General features: G+C 40.4%; 1 protein-coding gene across 6 annotated transcripts in view; it reads left to right on the forward strand.

Moving 5' to 3' along the window:
* Window positions 1-19,076, forward strand: part of KALRN (kalirin RhoGEF kinase) — a 746,508-nt gene that overhangs the window by 595,404 nt on the left and 132,028 nt on the right. For all 6 annotated transcript variants that reach the window (XM_043525781.1, XM_043525782.1, XM_043525784.1 and 3 more), the window contains exon 34: window positions 257-503. In XM_043525781.1, coding sequence (XP_043381716.1) covers window positions 257-503 — 247 coding nt within the window. The remainder of the gene's footprint in view (window positions 1-256; window positions 504-19,076) is intronic.

Here is a 19,076-nt window from a genome sequence, read left to right on the forward strand (position 1 = left end):
GAAAACGTCAGCAAATGTAGGGGTTAACAGATGGGTGGTTTTGAATTTATTACCTAAGGTTGGTAATAGAAATAAAGGAAATCAGAGGCACGGCTAGTTGAACTTTGACAAAGGAAATGACTAACACAGCTGCTAAGAAATTGCAACAGAAATCCTATCAGCCAAAGATCTAGGGTTGCCAAAACAAATACAGTATACCAGCCAATTGAATTCAGTGCACTTTAACCTGTTGATATTTTTCTTTCTACCTGGGCAGTTGTCTGGAGGGTGTGAACTAACCGTGGTGCTACAAGACTTCACAGCTGGCCACAGCAGTGAGCTGAGCATCCAGGTGGGACAGACTGTGGAGTTACTGGAGAGGCCCAGCGAAAGGCCTGGCTGGTGTTTGGTACGGACAACTGAGCGGAGCCCCCCTCAGGAAGGCCTAGTCCCCAGCAGCACTCTCTGCATCTCCCATTCTCGGAGCAGTGTGGAGATGGACTGCTTCTTCCCTTCAGGAAAAGGTAGGCAGAAATCTATCAGAGTTCCCTCAGCAAAGACTATCTCAGGTTTCCCCTTTTGAAATACACAACTGTGTGATTTCTAGCACGGCCCACTTCCCAAGGAACAGATGTAAATAAGTTACATTTTAGTCATTAATATGTTCTGCTAATACCTTCTTGTAAATCAATACAGTTCTAGGAAATCTCCATAAGAGTGTCTCTCTATTACCAGCATGGAGATTGTTATTATCCTGAGACATTAGAGTCACAGATCATAGTATAATCATAGACTTTAATATACATGTAGGAGAAAATGTCTTTTGAATGTCTTATGGGACCACCTGCAACTCCTAATGGTCTAGGAGAAGTGAAAGTTAAACTGTGTGTATTTTCAGCATCCCCATATTATATATCTGATGCTTTATGGATGCTGCAGTGTACGTTAATGCCAGTTCTTTTGGTTATCTTCCTACACGCTTGTCCCTTTGTTGATCCCTGCACACAAACTTTCTTTTCACTGGTACAAGAGTCCATAATTGCAGGTGAGCCCTGGTGATGCCAAGTTTTCCTCTAGGAATATCTGATTGTCTCCATTTTAACTTATTCATCAGTTGAGTAGATTGTCAACTAACAGTGACAAAGGCATAATGTTGAGTAAAATACAGTTTCTTGAGTAGAGATACAGGAATTGCCATGTTAGACTAGACTTTTGAAGATCAGCTAGTCTTGCTTCTGGAAGTGACATGTACTTGTATCTTAAGAGGAAGGTGAAATGACCTGTGTACTGTGGTACATCATGGTGAGAAAGATTCCTCCACAACTACTTATGCACGGAAACAAGAGGACTGATGCTCTCCTTCCAAATTTTACACTTAGCTGATGTTACTACAAAATGAAAATCCTTTTCATATAAATGCCTACAGTTAAAAAGTGAAATAATATTATTAATGTAGTCAAAAGTATGATTAATTTAGCAAGCATGATTGAAAAAAAATTCTAACCTAGACAAAGGATATATACTGTTCTAAAAAAAAATTCATTGGGGGATAGATGGAGCAGTGCTTTCAATATACTGCTTACTAAAGCCATCCTTCAGTCACCTGGTAGGATAGCTCCAAGCTGTCAATGGTCAATACATGAAGTGCCTAAAAGTTGCAATTCTTCAACTAAAAAACTCTCAGAGACTGCTGAATTGGAATTAATTTGCAAACACCATTAAATTAGGCTTGAATAAAGACTGGGAGTGGATGTGTCATTACACAAAGTAAAACTGTTTCCCCCACACCCCACTGTTCGTCGCACATTCTTGTCAACTCCTGAAATGGCCCACCTTGATTATCACTACAAAAGGTATTTTTTCTCTCCTGCTGGTAATAGCTCACCTTACCTGATCACTCTTGTTACAGTGTGTATGGTAACACCCATTGTTTCATGTTCTCTGTGGATATAAAATCTCCCCACTGTATTTTCCACTGCATGCATCCGATGAAGTGAGCTGTAGCTTATGAAAGCTTATGCTCAAATATATTTGTTAGTCTCTAAGGTGCCACAAGTCCTCCTTTTCTTTTTGCGTACACAGACTAACACGGCTGCTACTCTGAAACCTTCAAAAGAACTAGTATGCTACTCTGACTAGCTGCACAACAACACACATGCTGGAAGCTTGATCACACCCGCAAACTAGCAGAGCACAACCTATTGGGTCTATAGTGCATGGCATCCTCATTGTTCAGGTCCCCTTTCAGTGTACTATTGAGCGCTAGGTGAGAATTCTGCCAAGCAAGTGCTCTAAGGAGTGTAGGGAGAAGAGGCTCCTTATATAGTATTCCTGACCCCCAAGATACCAACCTGGCCTCGTCTTTCTGTTTGTGAATTTTCCCATTACAGCATAGGAAGCAGAATTAAATTCTTTCTCATGAAACAAAATATGCTTGGAAGTTTTTATAAAAAGCTTGCATTAAAATGAGCTATATTCTGTCCTTGTTCCTTTCAAGAAACCTCCATCACCACAGACGGGGGCTTGGCACAAAGATGAAAGAAAATAGAAAAATGAGTAGGGCAAACTCCTGTGTATGTATAGTACTAAAGATTTTGAGCATGGTTTTAATTAGAGATGGGCCTGAACTAGATCTGAACCAGATCAGATAACCACAGAACTAAGGGACAAGGTAATTCACGCTCAGATTTGATATTCCCCAGTGGCCTCTGTCAGTTATGGTCCTTTCCCATGCCCTATATTGCATCGGGAGAGGAGAAAAACATCCTGCTGCCACTGCTGCTGGTTGTAGGTGAGCCTAGAGCCCAAGAATCCTCAAACCTGATCTGAGTTTCACCTGTTTTTTGCTCAGTTCTACTGCTGCTTTTCCTGTCTATCACATCACTGGAGTCATGATGCACTGTGACCAACTTCTGTTTATGCTGCAGCAGGTGCTTGTCCTCCGTTCATTCACTAGAGGGTGCTGCTGAATTGTATTGTTACAAATGTGGTTAATCTAGTGTGCATTTGGGAACTTTAATAATGGTAAAGTGTGGGAGGAGAAACGTGTAATTAAATATCACTCAAGCCTCTGTACTAATAGCTGCACCCTGAAGTGATTACATGATGCAAGAGTATTGTGTTGGGTAGGAATATTGTGACAAGGTACTCATGCTCTGGTATTTCACAGAGGTGAGCTGAAACTGGAAACTCCAGTCATAACCCATTCAGATTCCTGGCACACTAGGCTTTAAAATCCTAGATCAGAACCTGCCCCTATAGTTTTTGTTCTAAGTTATATCTGAGACCAGAAAAACCACCGTTTTCCATTACTGGTAGAGATACCACCAAAATTGCATGAAATATGTTGCTCTCATGAGATTTCTGCAATTTTGGGTCAAAATCTCAAGAGACAACTTTGCAGGATTTCAGTGCTGTTGAATCTGAACTCAACAGTAGCTGTAGTTTTCTCTCTGAGTGGGTCAAAGAAGGGTATCAGTTTTTCATAAAAAAAAATTTATCCCCTTTTTCATTAAAAATGTCTAAACTTGAATTTTTTGAGCAGCTTAGGTTTTTGTATGGTGCCTGTCACTGCAGCAGCTGTTTTCAGACCAAAACCCAATCCCTTGCTTAAACTTAAAAATAAACCAAGAGCAACTTATTAGCCTCGCTCTAATTTCTCAGTATTGCTTCATCAGCTCAGTGGTTCTCCAGCATTTTTATTCCATGGGCCAATTCACAATTTTATATGGAAAAATATAGCAAGCAGACTTCACCCATCTGTTTCAAATATGAAATTCTGCACAACTATACAAAAGCAGCAGTGGGTTAAGCAGCCTTGGAGATAACATTATTTATAATTGTCTTTATAAGCAATATAATTTCAAGGACGGAAAGTCTCTTCACTTAAAACCTAGTGTCTCTATCAGTAAATTGAGACATAATTTAGCAGATTTCTGTCAAAATATTAAAAAATAACTGCACCTGCTTAGTGAGAAATGGCAAATAATTGTATAATGATCTTTATATCTTATACTGTTTATATAAATCACCTTACACTGTTTATATAAATATGTGGGGTCTTAAAATGTAGTTTATATTGGCCATAAACTCTAAAAACTCGTATGATTTATGGGTTTGCTCCAACATTTTATCTAGCATCAGTGCAAGCTGTCACCTAAAAAATATCAATCAATGTTTGTAATAACTCTCCTGTTTAACAGCCAGTGAAGACGTAAAGGCAGAACTGACAAGTGCAGATGCATTCAGACACTTTCTGCTGCTGTAGATTGACTGACTGATTCCGAATGTGTTATGAAGGTTCTTTATTGTTTCTTTTAAAATAATAATAAAAGTAACATAAAAAGATTCGAAAATTTATGAAGAGCCCCAAACAGAATAGAATAAAAACCTGTAAGAATCCCCACTGGTTTTGCCTGATTTCTACTGTTGATGGACAATAGAACTAGAACTTTAAAATGCTTGTCTCGTAGCCTTCCCTTGCCTTTGCTGCTGTTCATTCCTGTGAGAATATACGGTGGTTTTCTCTGTGACTAGATTACAGCTCAGAGTAACAGTGCAGGCCTGAATGTTCTTTATTTCTAACAGTCCAGCAGCATTTGAAATTACACGTTTGTAAACAGGCACATGGTTTTCTAAACTTTCCCATCCCCAAGTAATTTATGGCTGGTTGAGTAAAAGAAACTGTCCTGCAGTTCTGGTACTGTACTTAGGAATTCATGATTTTTTTTCCCAACTAGCATTCCAAGGGAGAGACAAAGAAGAGTTATGATCTACTAAGACTGAAATACTGTCTGAACTGTCCCACATGGCACATCACAGAAAACAGTGACTTTTATTCCTGTCTGTTTTGCTGTACAATTGTGCTCTAAGAGACAGTAAATCTCAATTTAGGGGAGTGAAATCTATATGAATGGAAAGAAACCTAATAACCTAGCAAATGTACATTAAATAAATTGAGGCAAGTTTACCCTTGGTGTCACTCAGTTAATCTCATCTAAGGCTGTGAACGGACTAGCCTGCTCAAGCTAGCTTGAATCCAGCTAGTACAAATAATAATAGCAGTAAAGACAGCACAGTGTGGGCTTCAGCACAAGTAGTACATGCCCAATGGTACGGACCCTAGGTGTGTACTCTGCTCGCTAGTCTATGCTGAAGCCTGTACTACTGTTACCTGTGCTAGCTGGATTCCTGCTAGCTCAGGTAAGATAATCCATGCACAGCTTTTGCTGTGTGGTGATTCTGAGGATGGATTTGGCCCACGTGGCCCTTAGAAGAAATACAATTACAAGTTATCTTGAATTTAGAATTTATCATATTGCCCTATCATTTCAATGTAACATCAAAATGATAGTTTACCTTAAAATTCTAGAGTAACAAATTAAGGTTCTCACAGTACATGTTGAACACCCACACTGAACAGAAAGGAACTTATTAAAAACAACTCTAAAGTATTCTGCAGCAGTTGTTTTGTACCAATAATGGAAACTGGAGCAGTTGTTTATGAGGGCATATTATATATATCCATAAAACTTCAATAACAGGTAATGGGACTTGTACTTACATATCCACATGGTGCAATTGGGCCAGTTGGGTATTCAAGTTATATTTAACAGCATAGCTACTAACAAAAAACATTCCATGTATCTAACATGGGTAAATTAATCTGACTGTGAGATTCTTTTCCATTTCCTGACTCTGGGCCTGATTCTCATTTTAAAAGGTAACAGGGCAAGGTGCCACCAGCCTGTCTGTTATGGGTCTTGGCCTCTTTAAGGTCATGGACTCTGGGAGTTATAGTCCCTCGTGGAGTATGTGACCCGAACGAGCACATGACTGATAGAGGAGTCAGATGACTGCCTGCTGGGCTATAAAAGGAGGCTGCCTTCTCTTAGTACAAAGAGGTGAGGCAGGAGGAAGGAAACAGATAAGGGTTTTGGGTATGGGGGTCGAGAAGGATGATCTCAAGAAACAAAGGGGTCAATAGGAGATTCCCTCTTCCTCCCCTCCCGCACCCGCACCCGGATATACACCTTTCTTCATTCTGTAGTCACTATGTTGGGGAGATGAAAGTTCTTTGAGCACATTTTGGAACAAATTGATAAATTAAACAGTAATAAGTCACCAGGACCACCTGGTATTCACCCAAGAGTTCTGAAGGAACTCAAATACAAAATTGCAGAACCTCTAACTGTGGTATATAACCTATTCTTAAATCAACCTTTGTACCAGATGACTGGAGGATAGCTAATGTAACACTGATTTTTTTAAAAAGGCTCCAGAGGTGATCCTGGAAATTTCAGGCTGGTAAGCCTAACTTCAGTACCAGGCTAATTGGTCAAAACTATTAAAGAACAGAATTATCAGACACATAAATGAACACAATACATTGGGGAAGAGTCTACATGTATTTTGTAAGGGGAAATCATGCCTCGCCAATCCATTAGAATTCTTTGAGGTGGTCAACAAGCATGGTGACAAGGGTAATCCCGTGGATATAGTGACTTTCAGAAAGCCTTTGACTCCAAAGGCTCATAAACAGTCATGGGATAAGAGGGAATGTCCTTCCATGGATTAGTAAAAGGTAGGAAACAAAGGGTAGAAATAAATGGTATGTTTTCACAATGGAGAGAGGTAAGTAGTGGGGTCTCCCAAAGATCTGTACTGGAACCAGTGCTATTCAACATATTCATAAATGATCAGGAAAAAGGGGTAAACAGTGAGGTGGTAAAGTTTGTAGACTACACATAATTATTCAAGATAGTTAAGTCCAAAGCAGACTACGAAGAGTTACAAAGAGATCTCACAAAACTGGGTGACTGGGCAACAAAATGGCAGGTGAAATTCACTGTTGAAAAATGCAAAGCAATGCACATTGGAAAACATAATCCCAATTATACATACAAAATGATAGGGGTTAAATTAACTGTTACCACTCAAGAAAGAGATCTTGGATCATCGTGGATAGTTCTCAGAAAACATCTGCTCAGTGTGCAGCAGCAATCAAAATAGCTAACACAATGTTAGGAACCATTAGGAAAGGGATAGATAATATTAGAGAATACAGTACCATTATATAAATCAATGACATACCCACACCTTGAATACTGCATGCATTTCTGGTTGACCCATCTCAAAGATAGATATATTTGAATTGGAAAAAGTACAGAGAAGGGCACCAAAAATTATTAGGGATATGGAACAGCTTTCATCTGGGGAGAGATTGAAAGACTGGGACTGTTCATCTTAGAAAAGACATGACCAAGGGATGATACGATAGAGGTCTATAACATCACGAATGGTGTGGAGAAAGTGAATAAGGAAGTGTTATTTATCCCTTCACATGACACAAGAACCTGGGGTCTCCCAATGAAACTAATAGTCAGCAGGTTTAAAACAAACATAAGCAAATACTTCTTCACACAATGCAGAGTCAAACTGTGGACCTGTTTGCCAGGGGATGTTGTGAAGGCCGAAAGTATAACTGGGTTCAAAAAAATTAGATAAGTTCATGGAGGGTAGCTCCATTAATGGCTATATGCCAAGCTGGTCAGGGATGCAACCTCATGCCCTGGGTGTCCCTAAACATCTGACTGCCAGACACTGGCACTAGATGATGGGATGGATCACTCAATAATTATCCTGCTCTGTTCATTCCCTTTGTAGCGTCTGGCACCAGCCACTGTCGGAAGACAGGATACTGGGCTAAATGGACCATTGGTGTTACCAAGTACGGACATTCACATGTTCTTATCTATGGGTGCAAAAGCTGTTGTGGAAAAGAACAGCTTCTGGTTGGCTGTCTTGGCTTTTGTGCCCTCCAGCCCTCCCAAAAGGATTCCAATAGATATTCTTGTAATAGTAGGCATTAAAACTACTTCCCACATCTCTGTTCAGTTTTTGCATCTTAGATTTTATTAACCTTTCAGGACTAGACTGCTTTAGTTTGCTCCTGTTCAGCTCTGGTTATGCTGAGTATTAAATTACAATCCACATTGGTTTATGTGGTTTCTCCGCTTTGGCTAAAATAATCCCTTTTACAAAATCTATTTAATAGTGATGATTCCTGATTTCCCAGGAGAGCTGTGAGAGGAGATTCAGAAAATTTTAGTATATTACATGAAACCTTCAATTGGTCTTGTAAAGGCTGAGAAATTGTTTGGGTTTCTAAGAGTTTTAATTAAGAGCACTCAGTTAAAGAGTTTAGGCTGTGTGATCTCAAGGAAACATTACTGGTTAACACAATCAATATAACTGGCACATAAACAGCCCATGGAGTTTCTCTTGAGCAAACAATACTCGGGCTCCCACTATCAGCATAAGTAGACAGTATCTAAATAAAAAACATTCTTTTACCTGTGTTCCAAATCACACTTCAGCAGGTGGGCTCAAGCTCTTTCACTGATTATCTCTTAATAGAGAGATGGTTTCATGGCTATTTCCCCCTGCAATTTGTAATCGCATATTATCCCTGTAAAAAGCACAGCAGTAACTTACGTATAAAAAGTAATGCTAGGAAAGGATGGCACTTTCACTTGTCTTCTAACATGACAGAGCAGCTGGAAACAAGGTGGATAACCAGCACTGTATGACCTTCCTACCACCTCTTCATGGACCACCACCAAATGCTACGCACACAACCATTTGTCTAAAGACCACACTTTGGGAACAACTGATTTTTGCTATTAAAACTGGAAGATTTAAAAGCTTATTTAGAGAGGAGGCCTGGACCAAAACACACTTAAGCCTTAGAAAAGTTCAAATCTGAACATGGCAGCATAATTTATACCATCTATAATTTAATTTGCTTTTTATTATCTACTGAATTTTTGCCTTCTGCTCACAGTCCAATCCTGCATCTCTACTCCTATGAGTAGTGCAAGTGAAGTTAATGAGAATATAAAAAATGAGAAATCAAAATTGAAAGTACTCTGAAGGGAAAGTGAAGCTAGTCCAGCTTCATCTTTCTAAACTAGTGTTTCCCCAAGTCTGGGGTGGCCCCGGAGGTGGGGCACAAAGGTCCAGCTCAGGGTCATGGGATAGGCCTTTCAGTTCTTCTCCAGAATCTCACTTTACATACAAATAAATTAAGGGTGAAATTCAGACCCTTTTGAAGTAAGTGACAAAACTATCAGGCTGAGATCCTCAAAGGCTCCTAACTTCCATTGATTTCATTCTGAGAATGTTGTCATATACTTCAAAAGGGTCTGAATTTCACCTTTACGTTATTTGAAATCAATGGAAATTAGGAGCCTAAATACCTTTGAGGATCTGGGCCTCACTGATTATAGTAGGGCCAGGATTTCACCCTAAGTCTTTTGCTCTTATACTTGTGAAAACCTTTGAAATGTGGCCCCAGTGTAAGCAATATCTGCCTGAGTTTACAGATACCTTGAATCAACAGCTCTGAGGTGTTAACCATATATAGTAATTTGGGAAATAACAATGTCAGTAAAGTCAAATGTACTTGCTGCTTCAGCTGGAATAATATATATCCAAAGCAAAGGACCCTGAGGCACTCCACCTGAATCCTTATTTTTTACTGAGAATGACTTTTCTGATGAATGCTGTGATAAAACAGGAAAGGCTCTTTAGAGAAGCAATTCTGCTATTGTTTAGCTGATTTTTATTATTTCAAACAAAGAGGACTTTGTTTAAAGAGAAAAGGCCTGTGAATTTCCTTATTTACTTTGTCTTCGCTTCCCCTTTATTGGAAGGTGAAACTTCACCCATCTAATCCCATTACTTTAACCTAAAATTCAGCAATAACATAGGTCATGCTCTGGGTTCATTATAACAGACACAAGCCTGGTTTTGAATATGTGATGGACGAGTGAGACTATCAAGAACAATAGAGGAATTCCATATCTTGTCTTAGTACAGAAGGTTGGCCAAATTAGGCAGTCACATAAATGGTGTTGTAAATTACACATCGGTGTCAAGGAAAATTAGAATGTGATGGTATAATTTGCACTGATTTGACATTCATTGGGACTCATTCTCCTCACATCAGTGTAAATAAGAAGTAACTCCACTGTAGCTGATGGAGTTACACCATTGGATGGAACTGTAACTGGATTAAATTCTATGGTCAATATTACACAAGAGGTCAGATTAGATGATTTAATGGTCCCTTCTGGCCTTAACGTCTACAAAAATGTTACTATTTGACCACTAGCACTCTCTTTCTAACGTGTAACCTACCGCACCATTTAGGTCACAGCTAATTTGGCCTGAAGTCTCTCATGCAGTCGCATTTCCTGGCAATTTGGCCGTGTTAATTTCTTTGTTGAAATACTGGCACTATTTTCTCCAATTGCGACTGAACGTGGAATATAATCGCTGCCTGTGGAGATCAGCAAATCATTTGTCAGTGTGTTTTCAGGACGGATGCTCAAACAAAGCTTCAGTGGCATAGAAAATGGAACATAAATTGCAGACACCTCAAAGTGGCAAAATGGAACGAGTAAGACACCAGACATGTGTCAGAGAAAAAAGGTGTCATTGCGTAGGATGATGGTAAACATGCTTCCAGTGATCTCCCTGAGAACAGGGAATTAATGCTTCAGAAGTGTTAAAAACTAAAGTCTCTGAGGAAGGAAATAGTCAAGAGTGTATCGCCAGTATGCAGACTCCTGGCAACACTGCTCTTAGTGTTGCTGCTGAAATGCCTATCTCAGCAGAAAAATCTTCCCTCTCAGGATAAGTGGTTATTTGTTTCCTTCTGATATGCTTGTGGCTTTGCTGGTGAGGCATTTTTTAGAACTGAATTTATCTTCTCCAGTTGCAGCTATTTTATGGTGAGATGATCCTTTGCAACCGGACTAGCCAGGCTGCAGAACAGACATCTCCACCGGGGATTGTGGGGGAAGAGCAATAAGGATCTTCCGAGGCTCCCTCTTCTGACCTCCCTAAACCTGTTGACCCAGACACTCATCTCAATCAACTGGTTTCTGCTGCAGTGCCTACAAAACGTGAAGTGGGACATGTGGTTTAGCAAGGAGATCCAATACAGAGAAGAAAAGCAATGGAAAGATCAAGATATGCATGTGCTTTCCCAAGTGACCATATGACCTTACTATAAATTCCCTTCTCTTGCTTCTCGACATTTGTCTTCTTATGAGCTTACTTGTGTCCCATTGCAGTTTGATTGTAAAGCCTTTCATGGAAGGACATTTTGGAGCCCTCCGGAGGAAAAACGTAATGCAGATTGACAGCAGTCATCCACAGCTGTAACTGCAGTCTCAGAGTTGTAGTAGCCTCCAGACCAGCATGCTCCCCCTGTGTTGGGGAAACTGACTGGTGAATCTGCAAAATTACAGGTCTACCATGCACTTCTCTCCTGGCTTCATTCAGCCCCTTTCTGAGAAGGCCAGTTTAAGGCAAATTGGGATCCTAGCTACTGCATGAAATGAGGCCACCCATTTGCTCCCCTGTATTGAGTGATGGCAGGGGTGCTCTTTCTCCCCTGCCCCAAAACACACACTAGTACAGTGCCTCCTTCTCCTTCCATAGAGTGGTAACAGAAGCCCCTCCCCTTTGGAACAACAAGGATGGCAGCAGGGATCCTCTTTACCATTCATAGATGAAGCAGTGTCAGAAAGGGGCCTCAGTACTTGCCCCAGCAGCTGGGACGTGTTTAGTTGAGTAGTTGGATTTGGCCACTAAATGTGTAATGACCCAGCCACTCCCAGTCGCTATTCAAACCCATCACATATTGAATCTATTTCCCCATGTTAAGTATCCTCACACCTTCTTGTCAACTGTCTAAATGGGCCATCTTGATTGTCACTACAAAAGTTTTTTTCTCCTGCTGATAATAGCCCATCTTAATTAATTAGCCTCTTACTCCACCTTTTCATGTTCTCTGTATGTATGTATATATTTATCTTCTTACTATATGTTCCATTCTATGCATCCGATGAAGTGGCCTGTAGCCCACGAAAGCTTATGCTCAAATAAATTTGTTAGTCTCTAAGGTGCCACAAGTACTTCTGTTCTTTAAGTTAGAAATTAAGTCTTTATTTTTGAATGAAAACTGAGGTTCTGATGCATTGACTTGACTGCCAGGGCTCTACACACAAGCGTTGTGGCAATGAATGCTCCATTAGGTAAACAATTCTATTTTTAAACCTTTAAGCAAGACTGCCTTGTGAGGACAGTTTTAACTGTGGAGTATCTCCTAGCACCCGAGAAAAAAAGAAATACGATTTGCCATGGATGGATGTATCTGAAGGGGTTCCACATGAAGTACTGATTATGATTCTCAAGTCATAGGACAGGGTTTTTATTAGCACTAGCCTGAAGTCAACAATTATAACCCCTCTTCCCTCCCCAACAAATAAAAACATGCAGCCCAGAGGAAGGGTGTAAAAATAACGTGTCTTGGTTTGAATAGAATATATACACTACTTTCTCTGTATCTGCTCCTGCTTCTTGAAATGTATGAGGTAGGTGAGAGGGTTGTGTAGTAGCACTTCGCCCAGCCAGCTAGCAGGAAGGTAACCAATGTGAATTACCAAAAGAGAGTGACTGGAGCCTGTGAGTGGCTTGGGTCTTGCTTTTTATCTGCAGCTCTGGTTGAACTAAATATAGCAAAGTAACATGCTGCTGTCTGACTGTAATCCACCTGAGATTATGTGGGGAAGAGTGGGATCTGGACCATTGACCTAGAGTTTCTGCTGTGTAACCAAGTTCAGTGGGCCACCATTCATTATTATACTCCTGGCCTGTTGAACATGGATTTATTCACCAGTCTTTTTTGCCCTGAAATCCATAAGATTTAAGAGTGAAGAACAGATTCTGGGTTTATGCCTGTTTTCTTTACTAATCTAATGTTGATGCATGGATTATCAGGGCATGTCCTGGTAAAAATGGTACCCAAGTGTGCTGGCTTTTCAGCTCTACCAGAAAGCAAGGAGAACAAACCCAGGACCAGTATTCACATCCTTACTGGCTGCTGTGCAGCCCTTCTGTTATTAATTTTAAACAAATAGTTTATGAACCAGTTTAAAGTGAGCTAGCTGTGATGAAAGTTTAATTTCACTGAACAGTCAGAGCCAAAGACCAGCACACTGAAGTGCCCAGCACACAAGTATTAAATAACTGATTGCAGTTTATTGAGACTGTTTCTGTAAATGGGCTACAGCAGATGCATCACAGATTTGATATACTTACGCTAACACAACGAGCCCGATTCTCTTCTCATTTATACCAGTCTATCAACTTCATTACTTTGAAAGATGTAAATCAGGAATAAGAGTCAAAACTAGTGTCAGTTTCATTAGGGGCAGATTAGTCCCAGACTCCAAAAATGTATTAATTTATATTTGTTTTCTTTAACAACATATTATATATTTATATTACTGCCACCGAAAAGGTGCCAGTTAAAAGGCAATTCCCTTCCATATTAGGACAGGTTCAAGCATTCTTGGCTGTAGTCTGCCGTAGAGAATCTTCAGAGTTACATTTACATATATTTCCACAGGGGCGTGCACAAGGGGAAGGCAAGCAGGGGCACAGGCCTCCCCAATAATCGGCGGGGACACAGAGCAAGCTCCTCCAAAAGTTGTCAATTTTAAATACATGCACACCCCTGTATTTCCTTATCAGTGCTTCGTGGTATTCTTTGGAAGTTCTGAGTATAGAATCACTTAGTGATTCTACAGAACCACGTCCCAGTGAAATAATGATCTATTTTCCTGTAGTATTCTACAGTATGTACAGTACTTCTTAAATATCATAACATTTAAAGAAACCAAGGAACAATTGCATAAGTGTCACAGTGAAAGTTGGCTTGGTTTCCAATCTGCTAAAAAGTGTGTCATCACACAGAATCAATAGCAGTGCACTGCCCAACATTTCACGTAATAAAGACTGCCCTGACTTTTGCCTTTAATAATGAGATTTGAAAGTCACATCTCTAGGTACTTCTGGTTTTCATACAGGGAATCTAATACTTCATTTGTCTTTCCAGTAATGTTAAGCTGCTTGATACCAAATCACATTCTTATTAAGGCACTTTTCTAAATACAAGAGATTAAGAATTAAACAGCAACACCCAGTGATTATAATTCCAGGACACTTTTCTGTTCTGGAGATTAGGGAACTGAAATCTTTCAGCTCAAAATATTGATTTATTTAGGTAATAGTACTTTAACCTTATGGGGCTTAGGTTGCTGTAAATTTCAATTTTATTATTTCAAAAGGCACCTGGCCCTGCATATTGTTCATGATGTGTAAGATTCTAAGACATTTTAAGCCAACGTGCAAATTCTGCCTTTAAATATGCACATGTGGCTTCCACTAAAGTCTATGGGAAGTGCGCCCATGCACCAGACTGCAGCATGTAATCCTGAAGGGCAAATCTTCCCTCATACCAGCCTATGCAAAGCCTAGGTTAAAAAAAAAGTTTTGTGCCTCAGTGTATCCTCTCCCTCAGGTTACAGCCTCTGGGTTGCAATAGCCTCTCTGGCCACTGTATACCTCCTACGTAGCTAAGTACAGCCCAGTGGAGCCATATCTTTACAGTCATCATAGAATACAAGAGTGCAACCTCTCTGCACATTATCCTTACCTTGGAGTCATGCACATTCTGCTTAATTCAGAGCCTTCTGCAGTCTTTACTTGTTTGAAGATATGGACCACTGCATTTGAAGATACAGAAATATATGTTCTTCTTGCAATCATAGCATCAACTCATCTTGTTGCCTGCCCTCTTTTCTCAAATACTGTAGGGAGGGTGTAGACACAAGGTGGTTTTTAATATTATAAGAAGGTTATAATTGTATCTTATGTATTTAGTTGTAAACTCTTTGTTTTTTTGCTGTAAGGTATGCATGGACACTGCCTACCCCAACGAGGTCTTGATCACAGAGTGGGGCCCATCGAAGCTACTACAGTACCAGTGATTAATAAGTTACTTGATGACTAATGTTTAATATAATATGAACACAGAAGAAGTGAAAAGTACATGTTGTTAGGTTTACAAAGAAATCTGTTGACTGTGGGAAAAACCAGAAATGTCCCAGGTCTTAGTGTGCTGTACCCCCCTCTGACAGGAGGACAGCAAGTTTGGTTACGTAATAGTAACTGGAAGTTTAGGTGTGTGAAATTTCAGATCCAATTAGAGTATGATCCAAATAGCAGAGACTATGGGTGGGATATTTGAAACCCTGGCCTAATAACGCTGCTACTGACTTTAATACAAGGAGAATTGCAATGCTGAACACCTACGGAAATCCCACCTCACATGGTGTATGTGGTGTACATGTATCTACAATCTAGAAATGCTTGCAACTGTTGCCAAACTGTGGAGATTGCAATATGCAACAGGACAGAGAAGATGCATGCTGGCAGTACAAAACAGAGGGCTTTTTTCTGTCAGAGGCCATTCTGTGAACTATATAAAATAATCTTGTTTTATTTTCTTCCACAGAAGGCCTCCTGTCACTTCTGGCCTTGCTGTTTATTTCCACCATACATTTTAATAACAGCTTTACATTTTCTTTTACTTCACTCTTAAATCGGATACAGCAGATCAGAAAGCTTTGCAGTGATGGCACCTTTACACTATTAAATGTCTCCTGTTAAGAATTCCTCTGCATTTTCTCGCAAAAAAGGAAAGTGGACAAAGGGCCATATCCACACTGGTTAAAATAGTGATTTGGCCCACAAAGTGAAGAGTTTTACAGCATTGATCGTGTACATAGTATTTTCATTTCAGTCCAGCTCCTCTCTAGCGGAAAGCAGAGATTCCCCTCCCACCCCCGAGACACACACAACACGAAGATTTTCAGGTCTAACTAGCATAGTGTATACCATTTACACTTTTAAAAAATATATAGAAGCACAAATATGTTGGATACTCAGAAAAAAGCAAAAGGTGACAAACAGCATTTGCCACTTTCTCTAAAGCACCTTAGGTGACCAGAATGGTATTTTCCCAATAAGAAGGAAGGAAGCAGATTATCTGGCAGGGAGCAGTGGCATCAGAAGAGAAATTTATCTTCATTTTATCATGAAAGTTGAACAAACTCAGAGAGAGAGACTAGTTGATGGTTTTTTTCTGCTACTACTTTTGATGCACTCCCATTTTGTATACACCATTTATTCATCATTGCAAGAGCCAGCTCCATAAATTATGCTACGTTGTTATGGTTGCCAGAATTGAAGAAAAGTTATCACACACATCAGGCCTGGGTGGAAAAGGCCCCTGTTTCCTTTGAAAAAGAATATGTGAAGGACTGATACAAGCTCATAATTTCTCTCCACACCCAAATACTGTAGCAGAGGACCCAAAACTGTCCGAAAGGCAGGTTTTGTACATGCTGTTTGTCCTTCCTTATTTGATGATAGCTGGCTAGGCAGTAGTACTGCCAAAAAGAACCGGGAGGTCATTCTACATCACAATTTGAATATATGAGCCAACCATGCAATGCAATTGCAAAAAAGGCAAATCACACTCTGGAGTGTAACAACAAGAATGTCATATTTTTCCTCTTTACTCCACATTGGCCTCGGCTGGAATACTTTGCCCAGTTCTGGGCACCACACTTTAGGAAGGACATGGACAAACTCAAGTGAGTCCAGAGGAGAGCAACAAATATAATAAAAGGTTTAGAAAACATAATCTATGAGGAAAAGATTTTAAAAAAGCATGTTTAGTCGTGAGAACAGAAGATTGAGTTGGGACCTGATAATCATCAAAAATGTGAAGGGCTGTTATAAAGTGGACAGTGACCAGTTGTTCTCCATATACTCTAAAGGTAGGAAAGACGTAATGGGCTTAAACTGTAATAAGGCAGATTTAGGTCAGATTTTAGGAAAAACTTTCTAACTATAAGGATAGTTAAACTCTGGAATAGGCTTCCAAGGGAGATTGTGGAATCCCCGTCACTGGAGGTTTTTAAGAACAGTTCGACTAACATCTGTCAGGGATGGTGTAGGTCTCCTGGGTCTTGCCTTGGTGCAAGAGGTTGGACTAAACAACCTCTTGAGGTCCCTTCTAATCCTACATTTCTGTGACTCTGTGTTGCTAGTGGATAGTCATTCCCATAGATCTGCTTTTGATCTAATTGAGATAAATATTTCTGGAAGCAAATACAAAATCTGCTTTTTCTTTTTTTAAACTGAAGACACAATAATCTTTTATTTTGACAGACCGCTTATTTCAATTAGTATCCATCACCTTATTGGCATGGCTCTCTTGAAGCCAGTTCATGCAGGCCACACGATAATGTTAGCTATATCTCCAAAATACTGGACTATTGCATACTGGTTTATGTGTATGGGGATACCAGAGAGGAATCACTGCTGCAGCCACATTCAATCATGGTTCATCAGGTGCTGTTGCTGGCTCAGTAGAGACATTCCCTCTGGTTATGCAAGGATGGTCAGACGCAGCGTAGGCATTTGTTGGTGGATACAGCTGTCCCACTGACGTAGCAACCATCTGAGTGAAATGTTAGCAGGGGAGTTTGCACAGAGGTCAGTAAAGATCTTCTAGAATATTTGAGAAGGAGGGAGAGGCATCACTGCGTGTAGCCCTATTAACGGAAGTGCATTTTACTTCCCAGCTGCACCTAGAGAATAGGAATACGGCTTCTAATGACCATTGCAAATACTTAACAAGCAACAGACCTGTACAGCATGCCCCTGCATCTCTGTGCCTTTTTGCTGTTCTGCCTAAGCTGGTTACAGGGAGAAACTGACCAATTTGATTATGTAGTACTGTTATGTACAGATTAGCAAGCATTGTGACAAGACAGTGGTCACTTTGGATGGGCTATTACCAGCAAGAGAGTGAGTTTGTTTGTGGGAGGGCGGAGGGTGAGAAAACCTGGATTTGTGCTGGAAATGGCCCAACTTGATGATCACTTTAGATAAGCTATTACCAGCAGGAGAGTGGGGTGGGAGGAGGCATTGTTTCATGGTGTCTGTGTATAAAATGTCTTGTGCGATTTCCACAGCATGCATCCGATGAAGTGAGCTGTAGCTCACGAAAGCTCATGCTCAAATAAATTGGTTAGTCTCTAAGGTGCCACAAGTCCTCCTTTTCTTTTTGCGAATACAGACTAACACGGCTGTTACTCTGAAACCTGGCCAGAGATGGCAGGTTCTTCATGGTTGGATTTGCATTCTGAAGGTGTCAGAGAGCCAAAATCATTATAAAATAAGTGCATAGGTCTGATCCAGACCCCATAGAAGTCAGTGGAAAAACCCTCAACTCCAGTGGGTTTGTGATCAGGACCTACCTGCTCAGGATTCCAGTTCAAGCATCGAGGACTCGTATGTTAAGTACTCTCAAGGAAAGAATAGTTAAAGCAAGGGGTGGACACTGGCCTGGATTAAGGCATAAGTACTATAGGCCCATGCCTAGGGTTAGCTTCTAGAGTCTGCCACCTCATCAGATTTTAAGCTTTAATTTAAAAAAAAAAGTTTCTATCCCTCATGGTTGCAAAGAGAAACTTGAAAATGTGACTAAAGTGTGACTAATGCAGTGATGTCTGCCTGAGTTTGTAGGGAGCCTGAAACGGTAGCTCGGAGAGGTGTGAACTGCCCTCTGTATCTCAATGAAGTGTTAACACCGAGATCCAATGCTCTTGAGTCCCACCATTCCCCCAGCAGAGGACTGTGTGTGTGCCAGAAGGAATGCAGTGCAGTGGGCCCAGCTAACACATCCATACAGAAGACTGAGGAAATTTAGAAGAGCCGCTTGTTGCCATCCATTCCTCTCCAGGCAAAAGAGGGGAACCCTGCTGCTCTCAAGGGGTGGAAGATGCCCTCCTATTGGTCCCAGTTGGGGGCAGAGCAGGCAGAGGAAGTCCCATTACTTTACCACTTCTTCTCTAGCAAGTGAGGGGGACCGTTCTTCCCTTTCTACTCCAAATAGGGGCTATGCCATAGTTTATCAGATTACATTAATCCAGTCATAAATTGAAGTAATCTCTGAAAGGGGGACTGGTCTAGCCAAACATACGTATATCATGGCAGTTCAGTGAGAAGTGTGCACTGAGCATACATGTCTTTTTCTTTTGTTTTGTTTTGTTTTAAACTAGTTGATAATGTTCTTCATTCCCCCCCTCTCCCCCCCCATC

Source organism: Chelonia mydas, chromosome 11 (genome assembly GCF_015237465.2).
Source record: "Chelonia mydas isolate rCheMyd1 chromosome 11, rCheMyd1.pri.v2, whole genome shotgun sequence".
In the NCBI taxonomy this organism is placed as follows: domain Eukaryota; kingdom Metazoa; phylum Chordata; order Testudines; family Cheloniidae; genus Chelonia; species Chelonia mydas.